This window comes from Trachypithecus francoisi, unplaced genomic scaffold (assembly GCF_009764315.1).
Source record: "Trachypithecus francoisi isolate TF-2019V2 unplaced genomic scaffold, Tfra_2.0 Lachesis_group18, whole genome shotgun sequence".
NCBI classification, from domain to species: Eukaryota; Metazoa; Chordata; class Mammalia; order Primates; family Cercopithecidae; genus Trachypithecus; species Trachypithecus francoisi.
In genome coordinates, this window is record NW_022681463.1 from 44,450,326 (window position 1) to 44,472,062 (window position 21,737).

Genomic DNA, 21,737 nt, shown 5'->3' on the forward strand with positions numbered 1-21,737 from the left:
ATAGCCTTTAAAGAGAAAATAGAACTTTGAGAGATGTTCTAAATGTTGGAATATACCGTTTACATTTTTTGAGAGTAATGACAAGACTTAAAATTAAAACTGAACCTAAATGCAAATGGCAATAAGAATTTGTAGGACAAAAGAGAAGCAAAAATATAGCTTTCAGAGTTACATATTTTAAAAGTATTCTTTGTTTAGCTGTTTCTATGAAGTAGAGGAGCTCCAAAATTTTTTTCATAACATATCTTCAATGCCAGGACATTAAATGGAGCAGAGTCTGAATCCCCAAGCTTCCAAGGTTGGGTGAAATCTATTCTGCTGCTGGTTTTTATGACTTGTGAGTTAAGAATAGTTTTGCATTTTTAAGTGGTCAGAAAAAATAGAAAGAAAAATATTTCATGACACATGAGAATTATATGAAATTCAAAATGTAGTGTTGGTAAATAAAGTTTTTCTGGGGATAGAGCCACATCTAAATTTATGTAATGTCTATGGCTATTTTCACATACAAAGACAGAGTGGATTAAAATACTTGCTATCTGGCCTTTTACCAAAAAAGCTTATCGATACCTGTGTTAGACCTCTGATTAACCCAAACCCACATGAATCTCAGGCTATGGAAAAGTGAAGCAGCTCAAACTCTCAAACACAATAGAGCCAAGTGGAAAAAAAAAATTAAAATAACTGAGAATTTAGGGTTGAAAGAATTAAATGCACTGAGGAAAAGAAAACTAGATAGATGAAGACTTTCCCACTAGGGCATTGTTATTTGCTTTACATGCAAGTGTCCATGAAAGAGTCTGGTCTGCTAAAGTACTAAACTTAGACTTTCTATGGCTGGTTGTATTGAGTATAATCAAGATTATTTTGAGGAGGAAATTTACATATACTCTTTAGACAATAATAATTCTAATTAAAATTCCTAGTTGTATGGATATATGCACAATTCCCCCTCCTCTCTCTAACTCCCTAAATATCTGCAGAGATATATTAAATAATTATAAACTGTACCTGTATTAATTTCTTATGTGTCAATGATGCCCATATACTTTTTCTGTTTAGCATTCATAGAACATCAAGCAACTTAGACTTGAGATGTTATGTAATTCAGCTTCCCCCATAATGGAGAAATAATTCCCACATCCTTCTTACTCATTTTCATATAGCTAAACTTTTGTAGGATGCTTAATCTATTTTCAGCAAATTTAAGAGTGAGAAGTATATTCATTAATCAAATTAAAATTTGCATCTCAATAGCTTCTACCTTAACTTGGTTATATTTTATTGGAAGCAAACTGTCTGCTAATTCTTCAGGGTTCTAGTCATTTCAATATTTAAGCCCTCTGGTTTGGTACCTATAGTGTTTCTATTTTCTAGGCCAATTATTCTCATTTGTTCTGACTATTCATCTTTTTGGTTGCCTTCTTTTTATTGAAGTTACCCTCTATCCCACCATACTCGAGAATTGAATTGTGCAATGAAGAGACACTAGACATCAACCTCAATTTGGACAATAATCTACAAATCTAGTCATAGTTCTTAAGATTTTGTTTGGTAGCTGAATGTCTGACTCAGTAAATTTCCTGCCTTTCTGACATAAAATTCTGTTAAGCCAATTTTTCTTCATCTTTTATTTGTGTTAGGAATTTTTATTTATCCACATTAAGTTTTTTAGTTTCCATTCCATTGATGTAGGATCTTTAGATAATTTGGAGTATTAACATCCCAAACTATCACATTAGCTATTTATACCACCTTTGTATCATTTCCAAATTTTAAAAGGATATATTCCTTTATTACTTTAAATGATCAAGTAAAATAAACAATATAAATCAAGAGATCAATTTCTCTTATCATTGGAGAATTCCTAATAGGTTGAAATGTTCTATTAATTGATTATCTTAGGTATCATTCATTATGTTACCCCAAATTCTCCTGAATGAATCAATATTTTTCTCAGTTTTTATTTAATAAATTCACAATGTTGTAACGATTTTGAAAAGAGCATCCTTGCTGAAATAGAAGTAATATTAAAAGGAAGAAAAGCAGCACATTTTAATGATTTAAAGCATGTGTTCTGAAAAAAGACTACTTGAATTTGCATTTCGACTTTATCACCTCCAACCCGTGAGACCATAGACAAACTATTTAATATATTTGTATTTGTATGTAATAACAATACTACCCCATTGGGTTGTCATAATGATTAAATTACTATTTATATAATCTTTGGAAGTCTTTCTATACCGACATGATTTTCATCTTATTACTATTTTGTTTTCTCTCCAAGTATACAAAATCATTTGTTTAAAAGTAAGTTCTAGAATTTTGCAGGGAATCCCTGTCAAGCTTGTGAAATATAGTCATAATTCTTTGATGAGACCTCTGTCTCTCTGACTGTCTCTTTTTTTTTTGTTCTGCTCATTTTACCTAATAAAAATTTTATATACGGCTTTATTTTAGTCAAGGACTTTTGGGGTTTGTAGTGCATAGTATGCAAAGCAGATTTTTAAATGCATTTTAAGATTTTTTTCAGAGATAATGTAGAATTGTTTTTGAGAAATATGACAACATTCAAAGTATACTGCATTGTTGAATACACATCTTTCTTCCTATGACACATTACAGTTTTCTGAAAATAGGGAATATGACTTAAATTTGTTAATTTTCTTTGCTGATCTGTTATGTGTCTCTGTGTGTGTCTGTGTGTGTGTGAGAGAGACTTTGTGACGTTCTCATTTAAAGAATTAAACATTGAAAAATGCAATTTATAATTGTACTCACTTTAAAGCAAGTTCTTAATGCAATTTATAATTGTACTCATACTTTAAAGCAAGTTCTTAAAATACTACATTAAGAAATAGGACGTTACTTGTATGAAGTTTAAAATGTGAAAAGATTATAAAAACTAAAACCAGAGTGACCTAATTCACAAAGTAGAGTGAATCTTAGAGCAATGTGACATCATATACTTTGTTTGTTTTTAGTTACAGAATCGTTTATTCTTTGTACAAACATAAACATCTCTGAGTGTATGCAGCACTTTTGGACATAAAGTTTTTTCCCAAAAATTTGTTTAATTTTACTTGGTTTTAAAAAATAATAATGGTCTCTTTAGATTTATTTGAATATTAATATTAAATATGAAAAAAGATGTTAACCTAAAAAAGAAAGTATTATAACACAACCACCACTAATAAAACATCCAGACCTTGAAATACATCACATGTTTAAATTCATAATTTTATAATAATACTAAAAAAGAAACTCATTATTCATATTTGGAGAATTTTGGGGGAACTGATGTTTATAAAAGACAATAAAGGCTTAAAGATAAATACATGGAAGGGATCAAGCATTTTTCCTGCCTTTTCCATAAAAACTGATCCTAAGAATAACCAAATGATTCATGAGGTAAATTTGTGATCATAGAAACCTTCTAGAAAATAAGTGTGTAGGAAATTGCAAGCCCTAATGAAGTGATGAATTGCAGCCATGATCATCGGTGGTGGCTGGCATCATAAAAGGCAACCAACCAGACATTACGCTCATTATAGAAGCATGAAACACCATCTATGAAGTAATCATACCCCCACATCAACTTGAACCAAGCCTCCAGATGTAACTATGCAGGAAACTCAAGGGTCAAAGGAACATCGGAACGAAAGAGACTTATCAAGGGAACTGCAGATGAGAGGCTTATAGTGGTGGTGGCCTGTAAGAACATACATTTGTGCCTTACTACGTTAAACGTTGACTTTAAACATTTATCATGCAAGAGAGATTGATGCCTTTAAAGGCAGTGCTGGTCAAATCAGCACTTACCTTTTTTTCCTTACTGTTTTTCCTTCACCTCTATATCCCTTGGCTGTAGTAAAGGAAGAAGTCCTACCTTTTAATTAAGATGCCAGTATTTATTGTCAGATGGCTCTGAATTATAATTCCTCAGTCAAGATTTTATTTTGTTGCTTAAAGTAACTTTATGTTATCAAATAGCAACCAAAAAATTTACAAGGCTATGTGAATTTTCGTACACACTTGGGAAAAATGTAGTTCCCTAACACCAATGAGTAAGTGCAAAAAGACAACAGGAGAATAAAGTTAAGTTGTTTCAGATTATATTAAGTTGTTTCACAGGGCCTTGCCAGTTTCATGTTTGGAAAATTTGAGTATTTTTTGAGTTCCATAATCAAAGTTTTTTAAAAAGCTATGTACATTATTGTTTGGGGCTTCCTCAGCTATGGAATCTTGATTTAGGTTGCCTGGTCCTTAACCAGGTGTAAGCATGCTAACATCATTGACTGTCTCTTAAAAGTACTTTTTAAGCATTTTTCTGAATACAGGATTCCAATTCTGCTATTTGTCTTCTTTGCACATTTTTCCAAAACAAAGGAATTTGAACACCACTCTTAGTGTGAATGATGTTGCATTTCACTAACAACATTTACCAGGTGTGATATATGCTCCATGGGGAAAATAATTTTTGTCAGTTTTGCATAATTTTATATAACCAGAGCCTAGATCCTGCCTGGTACATAGTAACTGTTCAGTAAATACTCATTGAACTAATGTATTTAAGCCTGAGTTTTCTTAAAGCTGAGAAGTTTTGGTTATATAAAGTGATGGTCAACTTCATCAATTTTATAAATTAAAAGTTATACGAAGATAACATTTAGGCTGGGCACAGTGCCTCACACCTGTAATCCCAGCACTTTGGGAGGCCTAGGGGAGTGGAACACTTAGACCAGCCTGACCAACGTGGAGAAACCCTGTCTCTACTAAAAACACAAAAAATGAATCGGGAGTGGTGGCAGATGCCTGTAATCCCAGTTACTCAGAGGCTGAAGCAGGAGAATTGCTTGAACGGGGAGGTGGAGTTTTCAGTGAGCCGAGACTGTGCCACTGCACTCCAGCCTGGGTGATAGACCAAGACTCTGACTCAAAAAAACAAACAATAACAACACAAAATTTAATATTACAAATTGTTTCCCCACTTCTATATCCTATTCAGTTAGGGAATCTCTATTGAAAAACAAAAAATGAAGAGAATTAAAAGGGGAGCAAAATAAATAAAAGCTAAATGAAATAATCCTTTAGAGAAATGAGTTGTGATTATACTTACCCTAAGAAAATATTTTAATTCAATAAAATACAATACGTTTTTAAGGTGGAGAGGGGGCAGCTGAGATAATGCAATTTTAAAATGTTTAATTAATCAAGTGTGTAGTATTGAACATTTTACACTTTCTATTTTAGAATTTGAGTACGTTGTTTCTGAATTCTATTTTTGATTCTGAATTATCCTACAGACCAAATACTTCTTGTTCTACCCAGAGGCAAAAATGCCGCTTTTCCTTTGTTGTTCTTCTGTTACTATTAGTTTATTAGTATGACCTTTTTTTCAGTGAAAGAGTACTTCTCTTAAATTCTCATTTATTATTGTGGTGAGTTTTATAAAGATGGAACTTTGCAAAAGATTGTGTTGTATTGATTAGTGAAGTTGATGCAAGACTATAAAGGAGTGTGTTGAAATATTAAATTAAATATTCTTTCTCTCTGTCCTGCTTCAGCCCCTTATTGGAGGTTAAAGGGTATTACACAAATGAAATGATAAATCCAGTTTACATAGTTTTCTTATAGACATTGAACTGCTTCTTTCTTATTACATCTGAATAAAACTCATTATCTATTTTGTTTCAGTAATAATTATGAGATTCCCTCCTAAGCAATTCTTTATTGTCTCCATTATTCTCCATCTTATAGAATACTCTGGAAAGGCAAGCATATAAATATGATAAAAGAATTAAGCTGTGGAAATAAATTAATTTATTGTGCAACAATGTATTCAAATCTTACTTGCTCAATGGATTTTACTTTAATGAAATTCTTCAAAGAATAATATATTAGGTTCCAAAGATTGAAATTATACATTAAGTAAAATGACTGAATATGTTGTGTGTCAATTTATAGAAAGTTTCAATTGAATAGTTAAGCTTTTAAATCATAAAAATTTGCATAAATTAAAATATTTTCTTCAAATAACAGTATTAATTGTCCTTGTATCCTTTGTTCTTGAACACAAAACTACAATTAAAGCAAAAACTAAGTTAAATGTAAATTAAATACTATAATTTTACTTATACATATTTACTGAACTTTAAATTATGCTTTTAAAATGCATTTTACATGAAGATTTTAATCTAATTATTTTTACTTAGTATATCTTTTTAAGAGTATTTTTGATGTGTAAATGAATAACAGAACAATTCATAAATTAAAGGGTTGATCACAGACAACTTTGACATTTAAATACATTGACTAATAAAACATTTTTCTAGTTATATGGGAAATGTTAAAATAAATAAGGAATTATTTTAATGGCATAATCATTGTTTCCAGAGATTTATGCATTAAGTATTTAAATATTTTATGAGTTAAATATTTCAGAAAAATTATATTCTCATGCTTTCCGTTAGCACTACTAAGAAATCTATTATGACAGGAAAATCAGACTTGCAAAGTCATTTTAGAGAGACTGATTTATTTCAAGATTGCACTTTATGTCTGTTCAGCCAAACATATGCATTAATATAATTATTAAGAAAAATATTAAAATTTATTGACAGGTAAGCATTGATGTGAGTGACCTTTGGAATAAAATAGAATGGTTAATTTAGAAAATTCTGTTCATACAAAACTATAGCAATGCATTTTCTTAAATACACACCATGTATTTCTGTGTAACCCAAGTGTTAACAGTTAGATGTATTAGGAATTAGCTCTAAAGCTTAGACAAACTATGCTTCTGTTAGAATTTCAAGAAATCAAAATTAGACTTTAAGAGTATATCTCTGGCTCTGTATGCAGTTAGCTGCAGTATTGTTTCTTAATATATTTATACAAATTATAAAGGAGTTCTACATATATAGCCTTATGAATGCATCCTCTATAATAAGTGTGCAAATACTTCAAAGCCATACAAAACTAAACTTTTGAATTATGGTTGGCTACACACAAGTCAAGATTATCCTTTGATTTGTGATTACAATGATTTAATATGAGCATATTGCCACTTGAAGCTTCTTTATAGTTTAGGGTAATTATAATTAGGAAACAGGAAGTAAGTTTTGGCATCCAGATGTGAAGTTTCTGCTCTTTTAAGTCATATACATGTTTTGTTGTTGTTGTTGTTGTTGTTTCATTTTGTTTTGTTTTGAGATGGAGTCTTGCTCTGTCACCCAGGCTGGAGTGCAGTGGTGCTATCTCAGCTCACTGCAAGCTCGGCCTCCCAGGTTCACGCCATTCTCCTGCGCCCGCCACCAAGCACGGCTAATTTTTTTGTATTTTTAATAGAGACGGGGTTTCACCGTGTTAGCCAGGATGGTCTTGATCTCCTGACCTCATGATCTGCCCGCCTTGACCTCCCAAAGTGCTGGGATTACAGGCGTGCCACCACGCTCGCCCTACGTTTGTTTTTTAAAACTGTTGGTCGTTTGTTTGCCTTAGACATTTTAAAACCATACATGCTTCATTTAGTTAGTTTGGAAAAATAACTACTAATACATTCATTTTCCATGTTACCTGTGATTTCAAATGTTACATTCATTTTCCATGTTACCTGTGATTTCAAAACATCTTAATCTGCAATCTGTAAAGTTGGATGCCGTCTTTCTGTAGTATCCTAGCGTGTAACAAATGCATGCATCTTATAAACTTATCTAAACAAGTTAGTTTTAAATTTTAGTATCTGGGATGTGTGTGTTTGTCTTTGGCCCACTGCCCCCCTTGTTTTCTCTCTCCTCTCCCCATCTCTTCTCTCTGTCTCTTTCTTTCTCTCCCTCCCACTGTCCTTATTTTCGTATTTGCAATATTTCAAGTGGAAACCCCACATAACTTGAGATGGAAAATATATTACGTGTTGCTTAAATTTACCTACATATCAATGTTGCTATTTGCAGAAAATAAAGCACTTAATTGTTAATCCCTGAACAATTACGGTAAAGGGCTAATGCTTTTTAGTGTAATACTAACAATACATCTGCCTTCTGTGGGGGTTTATTGTCTTTTACAGAAGCCTGTCAGCACATATTAGCCCTGTCCAAAAACTCTTAAAGTTCAGCAAGTAATCATTACGACAAGATTCTAATATGCATTGCAACTTTTGAGATTAAAATTTGGCCGGGCGCGGTGGCTCAAGCCTGTAATCCCAGCACTTTGGGAGGCCGAGGCGGGCGGATCACGAGGTCAGGAGATCGAGACCATCCTGGCTAACACGGTGAAACCCCGTCTCTATTAAAAAATACAAAAAACTAGCCGGGCGAGGTGGCGGGCGCCTGTAGTCCCAGCTACTCCGGAGGCTGAGGCAGGAGAATGGCGTAAACCCGGGAGGCGGAGCTTGCAATGAGCTGAGATCCGGCCACTGGACTCCAGCCTGGGCGACAGAGCGAGACTCCGTCTCAAAAAAAAAAAAAAAAAAAAAAAAAAAAAAGAAAAGAGATTAAAATTTAATTGACCTCTTTTTTCTTTTCCTTTACAATATTGTTTTGTCATGAAGTTTCTTATAGCACTTTTTTTTTTAATTCCATGGAATATATGTTAGGAAACCATTTTATGACATGGATTTGAGAAAAGGGCTTGGCTATTTTTTTCTGGTTATTTTCATTTTATTTCTCATGGTCTTCAAAATGAAGTCTAAGCATATCTGTTGAAGATGTTTATTGGCAATGTACACCACTGGAAAATTAAAAGAGTGTGACTAAAGTACAGCTCAATCTTGTTTCCATATTAAAATAGGGAGAGCTTTAACAAATACTGAAATCTGGGTCCCATTTTAGTCTTAGTATATTAGTTTTCTAGGGCCACTATAATAAAGAACCAGAAACTGGGTAGCTTAAAACCACAGAAATTTATTGTCTCACATTATTGGAGTCTAGAAGTCCAAAATCAGGACTTCATAAGGGCTAAGCTCCCTTTGAGATTCTAGGTAGAATCTTTTGCTGTCTTTCTATAGCTTCTGCTAGAAGCTGGCAATCCTTGCTATTCCTTGGCTTGAAGCTGTATAAGTTTAATCGCTTCCTCTATGGTCACATGACATTCTTCCCTCCTATCTTCACATCTACTTCTAAGGACACGAATCACGTGGGATTAAAAGCCACCCTAATCTAGTGTGTTCTCATCTTAACTAATTATGTCTGCAAACACTCAGTTTTCAAATACATTCATATTGATAGGGACCAAAGGTTAGGGCTTCAACAAATCTTTTTGGGGGACACAATTAAGCCATAATCCTCAGTAAACCAGAATCTCTGGGAATGAAACTGAAGCAGAAGCACATTTAAAAACATGCTAGGTGATTCTGATGTGCAGCCAGATTTCAAACCATCACGGTGCTGATGGAATCACTTTGACCAAAGATGAGCATGATCATCAATCTCACTGGCACTACAAAGCCTGGAGCCTCCTCTTTGTTTTCCATATTAAGTTAACATTGACATTTTGGAAATATTAGCCTCCTACAGGCCAATTACATTTTAGATTGGCCTTTTTTTTACCTCTATTTCATATTTGCGTATCTTCACCCTAATAAGGAATAGTGTACTTATTATTTATAAGTACATTATACATCTACATACTTTATGTAGTTTTCTTCCACACTTTTTACTATTTATTAATTATTGCAAAGGCATCAAGACCTGTGTATGTTAATAACGGAAGGTACAAATATTTTGCTGCTCAAAGTATAAAATGTTCACCAATGGGTACCTTCTTTCTAAATCTGTAATTCCATTTATAATAGCTAACTGGAAACATTTATATAATCTACTTACAGATTTGTCTAATAGAGAATGCACAGAACTTGGAGAGGGAGGTTTGGAATGACACAAGAGTGTTGACATAAAATAGAGTATCAGGAAACACAGTACCAAATTTCCCTGGGACATAATTGATACATGTTTCATAAATGTGCCCTTAACACATTTGTGTGGTTGAGTTGAAGCTAGATATGGTAGGTACTCTGAGAATTATTTAAACCAAAGAAAAATATTCCAATATTAAATAATAACCCATTTCCATGATGCCTTAAAATGTGACTGAGTATGTCCAGAGCAGTGCCAGGATGGAATACCTGTTAAAAACTTCTCTGGTATTATTATTATGGTCAGTCATGTTGATAATGTGTTTATTACATGATCTTTAGATACCTGCGGAAACACAGGAATATATTTAAAGAATTCTTCAAAATGATTATAAATAATACTTGTTTATTCTCCAAGACCTTTGTTGTCTAATGGGTTCTTATTTGGATATTTTTGGGTGTCTTCTTAGGGCTTACTTTTTCTCCAGAGTAGATTGACATTTGCCATTACTGCAGTCATGCTTACCTGTAGAACCATAGTTTCATAAATCATCTTTTTCTACTTTATTTGGCTTTGCTCAAGATAAATGCATCTTTTAGTACAGTTAAATGCTGATGAAATAAAGTGTGTATTCTCTTTACATTTCTTATTGTATTGAGAAAACCAAAATTCATTAAGTAAAGATTCGTCGTATTTAACGTCTTTTCTACCCTCCTTCTCTCCCTGGCTGGTGCAGGAGCGTGTTCCCGATAGCCCCTCGCCTGCCCCCTCTCTGGAGGAGGGGAGAAGGCCTGGCAGTCACCCATCATCACATCGCAGCAGCAGTGTGTCCAGCTCCCCTGCACGGACTGAGAGCTCTTCTGACAGAATCCGTAGGTCTTATACTTCTACTTGTCACCATTTTAAACTTTATTAGGGTTCAGCTGGCTTTTCTAATCAACATGCCCTCATTCCAAATAGATCTCAGATGCATCATGTTCTGAAGCTCTGTAGCGATAGCCATCTCTCAAAATTATGTTTCCCAGTTCGTAATATCATGAGGTATGATACTACATTAACAGGTCCTGATATAAATTTCCTCTCTTTGATGCCACATATAAAGAGTTGAGCTATGAAACAGAGAAAATAAGTAACCTTTTGGATTGGTTTCTGAAGTAAACACAACCACTTCTCAAATATCTAGTGTCTTGGTACACTGTTTATAGATTATTCAACATCATTCCTCAAATACTACCCGGCCATTTTTGTAATTCACTGACTTTTAAATTTTATCCTTGTGTTAATGGAGATATCCACAAAGAGAAATGAGTTAAATTCAAAATAATAAATTTTAAAAACATACATTTCTAAGTCATTCAGGTGGTCAATGAATTAAAGAATTTGAAATTAGCTAAGTTTGAGAATTTGAATTAGTAATAATCAATAATGCATACTATTGCCATATATTGTTATTATTACAATTTGAAAAGTAGGACTGTATGTTATTTTATAACATTTTCACAATATTTAACCTTGGTACTTATGACCAAGAAAATGAAGAATAAAGTTAAAATGCCATCAAATTAGCAAGTGATTTTTGTGTCTATACAATAATCTCAGATTATTCTTTTGATAAATGACTATATTAAAAGAGAATATCTTGTTTGATAAAACCTATATATTTTCCTTATTTCCAGAATTTAGCTATTATTTTATGCAATTATGTTTATAGCATAAACTTCATCTAATTATATGAAATTTGTTTAAGTTATTTGGTTGTTGAGAATATTTTCATAATAGGAAAGCATTTTCTAGAAAGTGGCTTTATAGGTTATAAAGGAATGTATGCATAAAGTGAAAATTGTTGATCTGGGAACTATTGAAGAGGATAAAGATTAAGTTAAATGCTATGTAAATAATTATAAATAAAAGATAGTCAATTATTGGAAATTATATAGTTCAACATAATACTAAATATATATACTTGCTTTGGCCTGCCTGAACTTATTTCCTTAATTTTATAACTTTATACACAATTTTAAAATAGTTTTCAAATAAAATATTTACTGCATATTTTTATGTTACATTGACACTAGAATCAGAAATTTAATGATAAATATTGGCTTAATTATAATATATTGTCATTGGAAAGGTGCTGTCCTAGAGAAAAAAAATTTTTTTGGCACAAAATGAAAATGATGGACAGATTGGGGAAGATTTGAAAGAATTTTGTTATACATTCATGTTATTTTATTAATGGTTATATTATTTTTTAAAATTTTTGATAGAAACGAAGGAGACATTTTTATATACCTGGATGCCATAATTGTTGAAATGTAAATACAGCCACATTCACACACATATGCATATATATGTTACATATTACTTTAAAGTAATTTTAGAAAATTTTCAAATATACAAATCATTCTTATGCGTTTGTCATCCTGATTTACCTCGCCAATCAACCAATCAAGGTCTCTGAAAGTGATATCTCAATAAAGGCATAATGTCACCTAGGGCTTCTATCATAGATTTAACACAACTTTACTCAGATTTGTCATTGTTTATCTTCTACAAATAAGAACATTATTTTACATAACAGAAAAATGATCAAAATCAGGAAGATAACATTATTATCATACTAAAATTTGAACTACAGTTTTTATTTAAATTGCACTGGTTTTCCCACCAATATTTTTTAAAGTAAGATTTTTTTTTTCTAGGTACAAAAGTCAATCTATGATCACACACTACAATTAGTCAATTAGTTGTCATATTCTCTTAGTATTATTTAATCTGGAACAGTTCCTTAGTCCATTTTGTCTTTCAGTAACTTTTTTTTTTTTTTTTTTTTTTTTTTTGAGTACAGGCCAGGCCATTTATTTTGTAGAATGTCCCTCAGTTTGGATTTTTTTATGCTTCCTTTTGATTAGACTTAGGTTATGGATGTTTGGCGAGAATCACACAGCTGTGATAGTGTGTCCTTCCTAGTGAATCATTTCAGGAGACACACATTTCTACAATGCCAGCAATAACTTTATCACTTTCTTAAGGTGGTGACTACCAGGTTTCTCTACTGAAATATTATTTGTTGTCATTGTTGTTCTTTACCTTTGGAGATAGTGAATGTCTGGTGAGAAAATATCTTAAGACTATGCAAATATTCTCTTCTTAACCAAACTTCCACTCACTAGTTTCAGAATTATCCCTTGATCCCTGAAGCAATTATTATTAATGATGTTTGCCAAATGGCAATTTCTACTGTATTATTCTTATATTTTAAAAATTTCTATTTTCCAGATAAAAATCTTGTTTTATGCAAAGTAAAAATAAAGTGAGGTGATGTCATTTTCAGTATTTTCTGCATATTCTGATGAATTATCATGTTTATCAGTTATCACAGTGTTTTTAGGGATAGATTACAAATTTAAAGTTAGACCATTATATTAATATTATATTTACTGTTGAGTCCAAAAAGAGTTTGACTGACTTATTGGAACCTTGTGTGTTATGGTGTTTTTGTGTTTTGTTTTGTTTGTTTTCGGGTACAACAGCGGTCCATCAGAATGGGTTGTCCATGAACCAGATGCTGATGGGCTTATCACCAAATGTACTCCCTGGGCCCAAAGAGGGAGATTTGGCTGGTCATGACATGGGACATGAGTCAAAAAGGATGCATATTGAAAAAGGTAATGTATGATTATGTATTCCTTGTTTTTCCTGATTCAATAGATTTTAGAACTAGATTTTAATCACAGAATGAAGTCTGTCTCTACATCATGTAAAAAAAAAGCATATAAATGTTTTTAAAATCTACAATATAAAGTACAAATTAAACCTATTCAACAAAAAAAAAGATATGAATGAAGACCTGTTGCACTTCTCTTATACAACAGGTAAGTTACAATTTAGTTACCAGTACATTAAAAGAAAAAGTGCCAATTGTTATTTCTCAATTCCTAAAGGATCTGCTGTTTGACTTTTTCAATGCCTTCAGGGTCACTGTCATTTTACTTAGCATGATACAACAATAACAGTATCAAAAGGGTTATTCTGCCTTCTTTTGAATTAGAAAAACAGTTTACAGACCAATAAGGAAGCAGAAATATATTTTATATGTCAATGTACTAGTAGTTGTCAAAATAGTTGTCAAAATATACCAAGAAAGGCCAGGTACTACATAGCTAAAAAAGTTTCTTATATTTTGTTAATGTCAACCAAACCTGTTTTCACAGGCAAAATGTGTATTTTCATGCCTTATTTGATAATGCCATGAAAAAATAAAAATATGATTTTAGTCAGCATATTAGAAATTTATTCTTGGAGATGCAAATACATATTTTCAAATTTTAAGTGTTAAATAGTGAATTTAAGAATGTTCCCACCTATCTTTTATTTTAACTTAATATTTTCAAACTTTATAAATATAGATAGGATAATTTGCTTATCTTTTTTTGACAAAGCCATCAAATAATCAGTGTTGTGAATAAGGGTTATTTATTTGGAAAACAAAAGGGACATAATTAATCGGCTGTCAACACGGAAAGGAAATAAAATTGTGTATTTAAATAATTAAATAAGAATAAATGCGTGGAGGAAGATTAAGTTAAGGAAGGGTACCTTCTTCCCACCAAAAAGACTACTCACATAAAAGTAAAAATGCTTACATAAAACATTTCCTTTTCAGCATAAAAATAGCTCTGCTAAATCCCTTAGGGAGAAGGAGTATATTTCTACACATTAGATTATTTGAGTTATGGAATGTCAGTGAGAAAACACAATTTAGATACTAACATGTTAGCATCTAGGCATAATTGAGAAACAGAGGCATTAATAAAATTTTTACGTTATTTATTGTGAAACTTGATATCAGGTGTTATTTGTATGAACTATTCTAATGTAGTGCATGACTAGGTCAGATTGTCTCTAAATTTTTAACTTACATTTTTTTCACAACCTCTTCATTAACGATAAAGAAGAATGTCATATATATTATCCATCATATTTATTTTGACCCATACCTTTGATATTTAATCAAAAATCCATGCATAGCAGTATTGTAAAAATCAATATAGTGGGGCTGGGTGTACTGGCTCACACCGGTAATCTCAGCACTTTGGGAGGCTGAGGCGGGCAGATCACGAGGTCAGGAGTCGAGACCAGCCTGACTAATATGGTGAAACCCCGTCTGTACTAAAAATACAAAAATTAGATGGGTGTGATGGTGCGCGCCTATAGTGGGAGGCCGAGGCAGAAGAATTGCTTGAACTCTGGAGGCAGAGGTTACAGTGAGCCGAGATCGTGCCCCTGCACTGCAGCCTGGGTGACAGAGTGAGACTCCATGTCAAAAAAAAAAAAAAAAAAAAGAATAGTGGTAAAATATAAAGTTTCATCGAAGACTCAAGTTTTAAGTAATGATATTTAAATATAATAATTAATTTTACGGGTTTCACAATCATTCTCTACTAGGGTTGAGCTAAAGAATAAAGCCCTACAGAAAATTATTTGAGTCACTCTTTTCTCAATTTTCCCTTACATACTATTTACCAAGTTTAACTTGGGATGCCTAAGAAGGAAATTAATTTATGTTATACGATGAATGTCAGGATATTAGAGCTAAATTCTCTTGCAGCACCATGGTAGAGAAGGACTAAGAGAAATATACAAGTCCAGAGGTGGTAGTGAAGCGAAAAATACAAAAGGAATGACCAGTACTAAAATTGGAATAACAGATCTCACTAGAATTTTTGGTGGAGAGCTTTGTGCAACACTATCATTTGAATTGACCTATATTTTTCATAACTAGTCCTTTTTCATATGTCATTATTTCATTATAATTTTGCCAACATGGAGCATTTTTTGAAATAATATACTAGATTGATTTAGGCATGTTTTAAAGTATTTGCTTTGTTATTTGGAAGTTGTTTCTTCATTGCTATCCTTCCACTACTAGAATGTAAGCTGCTTAGGAGTCATCTGTGTACTGCATTTGCTTTAAACAGACTAGGCAGTCTTTGAGAGCATACTGATTTGGGTTGAATTTCTAGAAGATTCTAAGAGACAGACAAGAGTTAAAACAACTGTGGAGATCACATGCTTTAAGGATTAATAGTAAGGCCAAAGGTGAAATTACCTGACCTTCAGAAAGCACATTTATATGAAACATGTTAGAACATTCTGACCACGAATATACAAAGAAACTTACTATATCACTAATGGTACTTACATCAAGGTTTTCTAAATTGTTTTGCTGTAAGAACAAAGTCCTTGACTGTAGCCCAAAAGTTTCCCAATATTTTGACATATATTTTATGGTGACAAATAAATTTTTAAGATTCTCCCTAGAAATGTGAAACTATCGTTGATTTCAAATGTGTATATGTAATCCCAAAATTTTAATAGATTTTGATACTATTCTAGTAAGTGTTTTATTATGGATGCTTTTCTCTTGTGTGTACTTTCTTTTATCTACTTTTCAGCATAGTGAATTAATAGTAAATATTCATGGGCTTTCCAGATTGTTAGAGACTACTAAATTAAAAATTGTTTTCTTTCCTGATAACATTTATCATGGGCCTCATAATATCCCTGTAACTTTCCTACAACTCATATCTGTATCAAACAAGTAACTTTATTTAGAGATAGATATTTGTGGAGAAATTAATTGTGCGTTTGTGTCATTTTAGGGTTGAACCTATATGTAATTTGCTGCCTGCCAACTAAATTATTCAAAAGGCAATTAAATCTTTAGAAAACACTGATTCCAAAAATAGATGCCAAAATTTATTTGTATTCTGAGAATCACTGTGGTCTGAAATCTTAAGCATCAGTAACTTAAACATCTTATGTTCTTCTTAATATTAAATAGCTATGAGCTTCATTCTATCTGTATATATATATATACACATACACACACACACATATATATATACACATACACACACACACACACACACACACACACAGAGAGAGAGAGAGAGAGAGAGAGAGGAGAGAGAGAGAGAGAGAGATAAATAATAGACCAGGTGTGGTAGCTCACGCCCTGTAATCCCAGCACTTTCGGAGGCCAAGACAGATGGATCACTTGAAATCAGGAGTTCCAGAACAGCCTGGCCAACATGGTGAAATCCTGTCTCTACTAGAAATACAAAAATTAGCCAGGCGTAGTGGTGGGTGCTGTAATCCCAGCTACTTGAGAGGCTGAGGCAGGAGAATTGCTTGGACCTGGGAGACAGAGTTTGCAGTGAGCTGAGGTCATGCCATTGCACTCCAGCCTGGGTGGCAAGAGCGAAACTCCATTTCAAAAAAAAAAAAGAAGTGATAGATATATAATACCTTTGCAGTCATCTCAAATATAAGGAGACATACTTTTAAGATTAAGAGAGATACTTCAATTAAACTCAGGAGTTTGTCAAAGATATATGCTTAGGAAAACTCTGGGATAGCACATAGCATGGCTCTAAAAACAACTGTCTTTCAGCTTTTCCAAACATCTGGAATTCTCAAGAGCTTTCTGTATTTTAAAACATTGCTGATCTTTTGCCTCATTCTAAATATAGTGGAATAGGCTGTAATAATTGACTTTTGTGGCATATAAATAGGCTCACTGTTTCTTGATGCTGGATCTCTCTGTTTATCCTCCACACATTTGTCCACTGATGCTAGTTTACAGTGTTGCTCTCTCATGCATAATTTGTTTTGATTTTTCTTAAATTGCTGCTACTTTCAACAAATTTTGGATCATACTTCTTACCTTGCCTGTAATTCAATATGTGCATTTTTGTTATTATACAATTTATCTAATTTTTGATTGATCAAAAATTATATATATGATAGAGAGAAGCCTATAATACTAACTTCTTCCAGTTATAGAAAACTTAAGCATTTATAGTTGGGACTAACTGTTGCATACCTAATTTGTGTTATTGTATTTTGGTCTTGGAATAAGTAGTCCAATGTGAGATAATTAATGAATAAATATTTACTGAAAGCTAGATATGTGAATGAAAACAAATGAAATGCAAATCAATCACTCTCTTTCTGTGTCTCTCCCTTTCCTTATTAAAATTATACAGATTTTTTTCTTAATATGTACTTTCTCCTACAGATAAGGCTTTTCTCTTCATTTGTTTTCATAAGAAATGAGAAAACTTTCTTTCACTGGTGATAACTTCAGGAGACCAACATTACAGTAGCAGGACTAATCTGGGGGAGGCAGAAAATCCAGGGAATTTGCTTCAGGCCATAAAGAATTTCTTTTGTGTCATATTCTGCTTGGTGGGGAGTGCTCAAGATTTCCAATATTCAACATCTGTGTATAAAAACTTCTCATGTTGGTAATCTTAAGTGAAGGACAGAGCACTAAAGGCAATCAAGTAGTTAGCAAACTGGCCATATTTGGCTTTTTGTCTCTTCTTTATACTTTAGTCTTAGCATCCAACCTTATGGACCATTTTCATACAAAGCCCTTTTGAAAGAAAATTATTGTGTATCACTTTTTTCAAGTTTTTGGAAATAATTTTTGAAATATACTTTTATTTGTGCATTTCTCGTTGTTTAAAAATCCTAACTTAAATCAAGATTGAGTCTTCAAAAATGCAGCAACCTGAATGGAACTACAGGTCATTGTGCTATGTGAGATAAGCCAAGCACAGAAAGACAATTAGCACATGTTCTCACATATATGAGAACTACAAAAGCGGATCTCGTGAAGGTAGCAGATTGCTGGTTTCCAGAGGCTGTTTAGAACAGTGGGGAGGAGAGAGGATTAGTGGGTCCAAATACACAGTTGGATAGATGAAATAAGACATAGTGTTCAATAAATCAGTAGGGTGACTATAGTTTACAGCAATCTATTGTATATTTCAAAATACCTAGAAGAGAATAATTTCAAATATTTCTAGCATAAAGAAAAGACAAATATTTAGGGTGATGGATATCCCAATTCTACTGATTTGGTCTTTAAAAATTAAAAACCCTAGAAGAAAACCTAGGTAGTATCATTCAGGACATAGACATGGGCAAGGACTTCATGTCTAAAACACCAAAAGCAATGGCAGCAAAAGCCAAAATTGACAAATGGGATCTAATTAAATTAAAGAGGTTCGGCACAGCAAAAGAAACTACCATCAGAGTGAACAGGCAACCTACAGAATGGGAGAAAATTTGTGCAATCTACTCATCTGGCAAAGGGCTAATATCTAGAATCTACAAATAACTCAAACAAATATACAAGAAAAAACCAAACAACCCCATCAAAAAGTGGGCAAAGGATATGAACAGGCATTTCTCAAAAGAAGACATTCATACAGCCAACAGACACATGAAAAAATGCTCATCATCACTGGCCATCAGAGAAATGCAAATCAAAACCACAATGAGATACCATCTCACACCAGTTAGAATGGCAATCATTAAAAAGTCAGGAAACAACAGGTGTTGGAGAGGATGTGGAGAAATAGGAACACTTTACACTGTTGGTGGGATTGTAAACTAGTTCAGCCATTATGGAAAACAGTATAGCAATTCCTCAAGGATCTAGAACTAGATGTACCATATGACCCAGCCATCCCACTACTGGGTATATACCCAAAGGATTATAAGTCACGCTGCTATAAAGACACATGCACATGTATGTTTATTGCGGCACTATTCACAATAGCAAAGACTTGGAATCAACCCAAATGTCCATCTGTGACAGACTGGATTAAGAAAATGTGTCACATATACACCATGGAATACTATGCAGCCATAAAAAAGGATGAGTTTGCATCCTTTGTAGGGACATGGATGCAGCTGGAAACCATCATTCTTAGCAAACTATCACAAGAACAGAAAACCAAACACCGCATCTTCTCACTCATAGGTGGGAACTGAACAATGAGATCACTTGGACTCGGGAAGGGGAACATCACACACTGGGGCCTATCATGGGGAATGGGGGAGGGAGGAGGGATTGCATTGGAAGTTATACCTGATATAAATGATGAATTGATGGGTGCTGACGAGTTGATGGGTGCAGCACACCAACATGGCACAAATATACATATGTAACAAACCTGCACGTTATGCATATGTACCCTAGAACTTAAAGTATAATAATAAAAAATTATATAAATGTCTTAAACTATGTACCACCAAAATATATATATATACTATATATCAATAAAAATTAAATTATAAGTAAACAAATAGTTTTTTTCTTTTAAATTCTAGATAGATCTTATTCAAATTAATCAATACTAAATATTACATACAACAGCTTTATCGGAGCCTGTTAGTATCTCCTGTGTCTATATATAATTGCATAGACTAAAAGCCTTTATTCTTTACAATTTTCTATATTTTGATAATGTTAACACATATTATAGGGCCATGAGTATTTTCACTTGTAAAATTCTCTAACACACAACTTCTTCACTTTTACCATCGAAATATATTTTTTGTTGCCACATCTCAGTCTCATAAAATATTCTCTGTAAGTATTACTTACCTATGTGATTTTCGTCCTCAGTTTCCATGCCTCGGAAATAAGTGTTGAAGTTAGTGCCATCACTTTTAGTTCTGTTATTCATAACACTGGACAACAACAAGTTTCTTTGGATCCCAGAGCTCTTTCTTAAGTAGATGGCAGATTTCGTATGCTAAGCCATAGCTCAGCTTGCTTAAGACACTGGTTTCATTATTTTATGAATTATTTCTAGGAGCAGAGCTTGTAATAATATTTTAATGACAATTGAAGAAAATACTTACAGTAGTAAGATATTCATAACAGCCCTGTGATGATGGGTAATTGGTATAAAATATAGACTTTAATATTTATTTTCTTTTTACCCATGCACCTTGATGACCATCAGGTCACACTGAACTTTCAAGTTTCTCAAACATCGTCTGTCCTTTCCTACATGACTTCTGTTTGTTTCCTTACATGGGATATGTATGCCTTCTTATCCATAGTGTTCAGTCCAAACTTCTTCAGGGCAGGAGCTTTGCCTTCTCACCTTCTTTGTATACTTAGCACAAGGTCTAGCATTAGTGAGTACGATAAATTTCTTTTCTGAGTTAAGTGAGATAATATGTCTGTAGTGCTTGATGCATATAAATATCCAATGGAAACCATTACTACCATCAAGTTAGCTAAAGAGTATGTGACTTGATTATATAAATTGGAAAATATACATGCTGTAAACCTCTGAATTAGAATATTATCTATTTACAATTCATAATACCACAGTTATCATGATTTACATTTGACCCCAAATGGGAAATTTGAAATTATAATATTGTAGAGAGCACTTTGATTACATATAGCTAGAATGTAATGTGAACAGTTTGGAGGAAAGAATTGCTAAATTAACTACATTAATCAGTTATTTTATATGTCAATGATTGTATTCAAAATAATCTTCACTTATTTAATACAATTTCAATAAACCTTGAATTCATTCAATAAACATATTGAGGAGAAACAAATATGTGTGGCTGTGTAAATCACATGTGATTGTGGGTATTAGATATGGATAGGCTACAAGAGAGTGGCTTAGAAATCAAATGAGATTCCTTCTGATGGGTAGGAATTCTGTCTTTGAACTACTCACAAATGCCACTTGTAAAGTAAATTGCTACAGTTTTACATAAAGGTTACATTTCTCAGGAATTTATCATGTAACCAATATGAATATTATATTTAAAAACAGAGTCATTTATTAGTGTCGACAATGTCAATGGTTTCTCAATTATATCTCCAGTACATCTTTTGATTTTAGTAACTTTTTTTGTATAGTTAGAAAACAGAATCACGTTAATATCTACTAATAATTTTCATGAACTATATGTCAAAGAGACAAGAGTAGTCTTATAAATGCTATAAATTTATGCATTATAGTAGTTTTACTTGTGATC

At 32.8% G+C, this 21,737-nt stretch overlaps 1 protein-coding gene across 2 annotated transcripts in view; it reads left to right on the plus strand.

Moving 5' to 3' along the window:
• Positions 1-21,737, plus strand: part of DACH1 (dachshund family transcription factor 1) — a 440,276-nt gene that overhangs the window by 302,828 nt on the left and 115,711 nt on the right. For both annotated transcript variants that reach the window (XM_033177582.1, XM_033177583.1), the window contains 2 exons: positions 10,594-10,729; positions 13,391-13,525. In XM_033177582.1, coding sequence (XP_033033473.1) covers positions 10,594-10,729; positions 13,391-13,525 — 271 coding nt within the window. The remainder of the gene's footprint in view (positions 1-10,593; positions 10,730-13,390; positions 13,526-21,737) is intronic.